General features: G+C 44.6%; 2 protein-coding genes across 2 annotated transcripts in view; both read left to right on the top strand.

The window, feature by feature from the left end:
• Positions 1-569: 569 nt before the first annotated feature.
• On the top strand, positions 570-6,353 carry LOC119340418 (serine/threonine-protein kinase RIO1-like). The gene is made up of 12 exons (XM_037612327.1): positions 570-1,084; positions 1,493-1,621; positions 3,161-3,253; positions 3,512-3,591; positions 3,753-3,866; positions 4,146-4,219; positions 4,399-4,475; positions 4,636-4,719; positions 4,807-4,899; positions 4,975-5,082; positions 5,202-5,276; positions 5,707-6,353. Exons 1-12 carry the CDS (start codon positions 614-616, stop codon positions 6,148-6,150), a joined length of 1,842 nt encoding a protein of 613 aa, XP_037468224.1. The 5' UTR covers positions 570-613; the 3' UTR covers positions 6,151-6,353.
• Positions 6,354-6,771: 418 nt separating this feature from the next.
• LOC119340420 overlaps positions 6,772-6,989 on the top strand; it is a 14,761-nt gene continuing 14,543 nt past the window's right edge. The window contains exon 1 of the mRNA XM_037612331.1: positions 6,772-6,976. Within this exon, the coding sequence (XP_037468228.1) occupies positions 6,810-6,976 (167 nt within the window). The 5' untranslated portion in view covers positions 6,772-6,809. The remainder of the gene's footprint in view (positions 6,977-6,989) is intronic.

The raw sequence follows: 6,989 nt of genomic DNA, 5'->3' as shown, positions 1-6,989 counted from the left end.
AACCACGAACCTAGCACATGTTCCGTCTTCCAGATGTCGTCGATACAGACCACAAACTGCATCCGCTCCTGGACTATCTCCCAAGCTCCGCGCCGACGCTGGAGCAAACGCCGTCGCAACGGCGGAGCCCGAGGACACAGGTCCACCACGAGGATGCCGCCGCCGCCACGCCATCCTTGCTTGAACAGACTGGTTTCCAAATCCATCTCCAACCATAGGACCAATGACCTTGTCAAAGAAGGATCCGAAAAATCTTTATTTAGCATTGTCATCATCGCCGTCGAAACAAAGACGATGAACAACCTAAAAATCTAAAATTACGAGGGAGTAAAAACGATCCACACGCGTGGATCCGGCGACCCCCCTCACCACCGACGACCCCCCTCACCACCGACGACCGAGGCCGTCAGTGGAGGGGAGCCGCCGGAGGACGGTGCTGAAAGATTGGGTCTCCTGGCGGCGGCTAGGGTTTCCCGCCGCGAGGGACAGGAGGAAAACGATTCCGCGTGCGCAGTGTTGATATATACCATGCTTGGTGGGCCGAATTTCCATCACGGGATACAGTTCTTCGGGCCGTGTACGCGACTAATGCGTTACTGGCATACCGGCCTACATGGATAGGTCCCATTCCTACCGTGCCCTCGATTTTTCGCTGCTCCCGCAGAAGCGCACAGCCATGGCCACCGCCGCCGCCACAGCCGCCTTACCGTTGCACCACCCCCGGACCTTCGCCCTGCAGCAGGGCGAGTTGGATGGGCGCTTTGCGGATGCCGAAGAGAAACCAGCAGCACCATCCGAGAAGCCCGCGGAGGCGGAGGTGGATGCGGAGGAGGACGAGGACGACGATGAGGACGATGACGAGGAGTATTGGTCCTACCATGACGTGGGTGAAGCCCTAGACTGGCTCGACGCCGCGGAGGGCCCGGATGGCTCGACGCGTCTTTCCTCAACATTCTCGGCCGCCGGAAGCGCCGCTGCGGCGCGGAGGCCGAACGCGCACGGCGGCATGCTCGCGCGCACACTCCAGCCACTCTCCAACCGCACACAGAAGCTGGCCTCGCACGTCCGCGCTGCTCCCTTGGAGGTATGCTCTTTCAACTCACCTTGGATTAGTTCTGATCGGCCTGTGCTGTATTACTAACTTTTATTTATGGGCGTATGCTATCAAGGACTAGGGTTCAGTGGTTCACTATCTTCTGGTCAAAGTTGTTTACCTAAAATTACTAAAGAGAACAGTTGCACTTCATATTAGAGCCAGGCCTAGTAGTATCAGCTAGGGATATTCTAAGTTTCCAGCGTCACTCTGCAAACCAATAACTGAAATAATTCAGCTCAAGTTTTGATGTCTGCTGCAGTACTGAATTTTATGTGACCCCGCTGCCGTAACATATGGATATTGTTATCTGAACGAAACACTGGTCATTCTTTATTCATCTGGGTGTTGTAGCTTTTTTTGCTGATCATTTGATGTCGTGAGTTTTGAACCACTCAGGAGTGGGAAGGTAGAATGAACGTGGGGATGTCAAATTCCGTGACGACTGCAATCAGGGACAGCATAAGGGATACTGCAATTGGGAAAACAAGGAACACTGGGAAGGCAGATCGTGCTACAGTTGAACAGGTCTGTACATTTTTTTGCTGTTTAGTGATGCTTAATTGCTTATTTCATTCTCTGCTTGGGAGTTGAATCCGTGCATTTTCATACTATTTCTGTAGCAAAGTAAGAATCAATCCCGTAGCCTTTCACCCTAATCTGCTTTCTGTCAAGTGGTTGTCTGTTTTAAAAGTTTCTCCCCTCATCAAGTATGCAGTAAATCAAATTTTATTTATTAGTGCTAGATTATAAAACGTTGGTTTGATGTACATGAATAAATTCCTATTGAAGTTATTGCAGTTCCTGCTCAACCTCCCATCGCAGCATATTCCCAAACCCACTGCATTCCTGGGTATATAGGTGGCTGAAATGGCACCATTAATCCGCTGTTGACTACAACAACAACAACAACACAGCCTTTAGTCCCAAACAAGTTGGGGTAGGCTAAAGGTGAAACCCATAAGATCTCGCGACCAACTCATGGCTCTGGCACGTGGATAGCAAGCTTCCACGCACCCCTGTCCATAGCTAATTCTTTGGTGATACTCCAATCCTTCAGGTCTCTCTTAACGGACCCCTCCCATGTCAAATTCGGTCTACCCTGACCTCTCTTGACATTCTCTGCACGCTTTAGCCATCCGCTATGCACTGGAGCTTCTGGAGGCCTGCGCTGAATATGCCCAAACCATCTCAGACGATGTTAGACAAGCTTCTCTTCAATTGGTGCTACCCCAACTCTATCTCGTATATCATCATTCTGGACTCGATCCTTCCTCGTGTGGCCACACATCCATCTCAACATACGCATCTCCGCCACACCTAACTGTTGAACATGTCGCCTTTTAGTCGGCCAACACTCGGCGCCATACAACATTGCGTGTCGAACCGCCGTCCTGTAGAACTTGCCTTTTAGCTTATGTGGTACTCTCTTGTCACAGAGAATGCCAGAAGGTTGGCGCCACTTCATCCATCCGGCTTTGATTCGATGGTTCACATCTTCATCAATAGCCCCATCCTCCTGCAGCATTAATCCGCTGTTGACTACTTGAACAAAAAAAAAGCTTTATAAATCTTGGTTGTAACTTATTGTATACCTTCATCAGACTTGAGTTCCGCTTCATTTTCTATTGCCTGTTGTGTAAGTTCGTGAAGCAGAAATTTGTTAGTCTGAAGTTTGAACATCGCTCTTTTTGGTGCCTACTGCATTTTTGTTTATGAGTTCTCCTGACTGATTAGGTACCATTGCTTCAATGCTGAAAAGCAGGGGGTGATCTGATCTATTTCTTTTCCTCTTCTGCAATTTGTTTAATTAATATTTCTTGTCATTGTGGGCCTCAAAAGAATGCTCTCTATTGCACATGTGATTTGATTACTTGATCTTATGATTGCACGATAATTGCAGTTCTTATAGGCAGGGCATACTTGCTCATTCGTCCATCCAGATAAAGTTATAAATTTTGAATAACTGGGAAAGACAAAAACATGCTTTAACTCTATAGTCTATGTAATGAATGATGTTTTAGTGAAGTACTTATTCTGAACATTTAATATTTTCTTTATATGCAGGCTATTGACCCAAGAACCCGCATGGTTTTGTTCAAAATGTTAAACCGTGGTGTTTTTAATAACATAAATGGTTGCATTTCTACCGGAAAAGAGGTAATCTTCAATTTGCAGCGCACATCGTAGCGCAAAGGCATCTGCTACTTGCCAATTTCATTGCACCTGCGGATTTAAAAATAATGTTATGAGATAAGTGACTGGAGCATAGCGCTACTTTAGCTGTTGACAGAGGAACATGGAGAAGGCATCCCATACTACAAGTTGCATTTTTTTCTTCATCATTCTATATATCCATAATTAGAATAATACACTCAATATTAACTGTGGCAGTTGATTTGTTTTTTTCCTTTGTAGGCAAATGTATATCATGCAACAAAGACAGATGGCAGTGAGTTAGCAATCAAAGTCTATAAAACTTCAGTGCTTGTTTTTAAGTAAGATATAGATTTTATACTTGCTTTGTCTTATAACTGGATACTCAAAGCTACATCAGAAGGCTGTTTATGGGCATTTTGCTGTATCCTTCAAGTACTTCTAAATTGTTTTGATTCAAAAAGGTTTCCGTGTGAACAGAGTGCACACTTCCTTGTTGCAGGGATAGAGATCGATACGTTCAAGGAGATTATCGTTTTAGACATGGTTACTGCAAGCATAATCCTCGGAAAATGGTAAAGACCTGGGCTGAAAAGGAAATGCGGAATCTTTTACGGTATGAAATATTCTCATTAAGCATGCTTTATTCATGATTTTCATTCCAAGTAATTTGGCAAGATGTTTCTCAATGGGATTCTGTTGTTGAACTGGGTTTGATTTTTTGGGGAAAAAGGGGATGCATTTGGTGGCATAAGCTGTTGCTATCCTATATTTTGTTCTGTCTCTCTCTAAATTAAATTCTCACTTTATATAATTTTTATCTTCTTCTGCAATACTTCGCAAAATGCTTTCAGTTATTGAAATAGAAAGAGTTGCACTTCTCTCTCTTGTTCAGAGTTAGAGCAGAAGGAATCCGATGCCCGAAGCCGTTGCTCTTGAGGCTTCATGTTTTGGTGATGGAATTTATAGGTAAAACTTGTGGTGACATTTGCTTATTCAATGCCTATCAACATTTTCCTACAGAAATGGTATCATACCATGACCTAATAATTGTTCAAAACATAGGCCTTGTAGCAGAACATCCCACAGAACAGTACTTTCAAAGGTATTATCAGTGCGTCTAATAAATTGAGTTGGTTCTCCTTCAGGAAAAGGAGGTTGGGCTGCTCCTCGTCTTAAGGATGCTGCTTTGTCGGATGACAAGTTGCGTGAAACTTACTTTGAGGTACATGATGCATGCAAAGATTAACTACCAGTTGAAATGCCGGCTGAATATGGTCTTTTCATATAGAAGAATGAACAAGGAACCACATAGTACCAAACATTAGATTGTGCATACTCTTATCATACCATTTTCCAATATACTTACTGCAGCTTATTTTCAGATTGTTACAACCATGCGGACACTTTACCAAAAGTGCAAGCTTGTCCATGGTGATTTGAGTGAATACAACATTCTTTATTTTGAGGTAGTTGAACACTTCTGATTAAGCCTCTTTAACCTCTTTTATTTCCCTGTTAACCAGGTTCCTCATTCTTATTTGCTTGTTGTGCAGGGACACTTGTACATCATTGATGTTTCACAGTCTGTCGACCTTGACCATCCTTCAGCATTGGATTTCCTGAAGGAAGATTGCTTGCATGTTAATGTGAGTAAAATTAAATTAAAATTGACCAGACATGGATAACTCGTGGTATTTATACGTGTGCAATGCTGTTTTCAGGATTTCTTTGAAAAACGAGGCATTCCTGTCATGACAGTAACAGAGCTATTTAATTTTGTTGTGGATCAAAATATCGCTGATGAAGATGTTGATGATTACCTGGAGAAGGCATGTCCTTATTTTACTTTCAGTAGTTACATTACTTTGCAATCATCGATTTTTGCGTGATACTATGCTCATCCTTGGACAGAAGATCTGACGGGTTAACAATATTGTGGTTACAACAGGTTCAACAAAAGATTTTGGAAAATGGAGATACAGCTGCAGATGATGATGAAATTGCTCCGACAGTCTTGGTGCAGGTAGGAATATGAATATTGTACTATGCATTTGTGCAGCTTTGCCAGAAATATACTCCCTCCGTCCCAAAATAAGTGTCGCTGAGTTAGTACAAAGTTGTACTGGAGTAGTTTACAACAGTGAGCATCTTCATTTCTCCAGTGAGGGACCTTAATATCTGAGGCATATGTTTATTTATTGCATATATCTGTTACTCGTCAATCATCACTATTTTATACTATGTTTTGATTCAAGGTATTGACATTACCTTTGTGGTAACTGTTTTATCTCATGTACACAATTCATTGGTCTGATTCCAGTTAATCTTGTCTTCCAGATCTCTTATATGAGTTTGTAACTACTTCGTGTTTATTTTGTTTCTTTCATATATTTGTGCTGTGTGTCATACAGTTCACTTACTAATAATATTACCTGCTTTGCTCTTTTTGATAGACGTTGGATTATGTGAAGCAATGTGAGGCAGATATTGTCAGCATGTCAATGATGCAACGCCCATCTGTTGGTTATGAGCCAACAGCAGATAAGCTTTATGACCAGCCACTGTTAGGATTTGTGCGGGCTAAAAATGAGCCTACCGAAAACCAGGAAGCACAGCCGGCACAGAAAACACGGGAAGAACCCTTGGACCTGCAAACTAAGTGCTCGTTGGAGAACAAGGAGGAAGATGAATCGGGTGACAGTGAGTCCTGCTCTAGATCCGACGAAGACGGTTCGTGGCACGAGTCCACAAAGATGGGGCCCGAGGAAAGGAAGGCTGCTCGCAAGGAAAACAAGAAGAAAGTGAAGGAGGAAAAGAGGGAAACTCGCAAGACGAAGATCCCCAAGGCCGATAAGAAGAAGAGGAAGAAAATGGCGAAAGCGAAGTGCAAGCGGTAGTGGATCACTGCTGGCTGGTGCCATCAATTTTGTTATAGAAATCTACTTGCAGTCAGTGTTGTCTCTAATGGAAATAAGTCGATGTGTTGGATGTGCTTCTTTTCTGTTGTGGTCCTTCTAAATGTATTGCTTAAAAACCAATGTTGTTAAAGATCCGTCCTGCCGCAACATTATCAGATATTTTGAGTTGGGTATGCTTATAATTCCGTCTGTTCTGTTGGTTACATCTTACGTGGCGATTCTAGTGTAAACTATGGATGAGAACATCAACTCTTTATGGGTCTACAAAGTTCGCGATAAATTGTTCTCAAGCCCAAATCGCATAGCAGAAACAGGAAATTTTGAATGTGTGATGTGAAGATAAAGAAAGGAGACGGGTGCCTATGCCTGGACTGTGTGAATTGTGATCCAAATCTCCTAAGCTTGCATCAAATAGGAGAGCGCCCCATTTGAAATTTCACTTACGTTTATCTGATTCCAAATATTTCCGGAGCACCCCTAACATAACCCCCCCGGTAAGAGTTAAAAAAAACCCACATCTTACGGTCGCCCTTCCTTCGATTCGAAGGCGAGGCGAGCGAGCGAGCGAGCGAGCGAGCAAAGCAAACCCTCCCAAAACCACGAGCGTCCCCGGCTCTCCTCTACCGAAGCCGACGCGAATGCCGGAACCGCAGGCCATCCTCCCGCTCCGCGCGCTGCCGCCGGACGCGCCGCTCCCCTTCCCCCCGCCGTTCCACCACCAGACCCCTGCCACCCCCGCCGCCACGGCCACGGCCAACGCCAGCGCCACCCCGACCCCTCCCCCGGCCACGCCCCCGAACCCGACCCCTCCCCCGGTC

The sequence above is a fragment of the Triticum dicoccoides genome, chromosome 7B (assembly GCF_002162155.2).
Source record: "Triticum dicoccoides isolate Atlit2015 ecotype Zavitan chromosome 7B, WEW_v2.0, whole genome shotgun sequence".
In the NCBI taxonomy this organism is placed as follows: domain Eukaryota; kingdom Viridiplantae; phylum Streptophyta; class Magnoliopsida; order Poales; family Poaceae; genus Triticum; species Triticum dicoccoides.
This window is presented reverse-complemented; position numbering and strand designations above follow the sequence as displayed.

Coding starts and splice junctions, on each gene's coding strand:
- LOC119340418 (XM_037612327.1), top strand. CDS start 614: ATGGATAGGTCCCATTCCTACCGTGCCCTCGATTTTTCGCTGCTCCCG. Junction 1,085..1,492: donor TCCGCGCTGCTCCCTTGGAG/GTATGCTCTTTC, acceptor TGAACCACTCAG/GAGTGGGAAGGTAGAATGAA. Junction 3,592..3,752: donor ACTTCAGTGCTTGTTTTTAA/GTAAGATATAGA, acceptor TCCTTGTTGCAG/GGATAGAGATCGATACGTTC.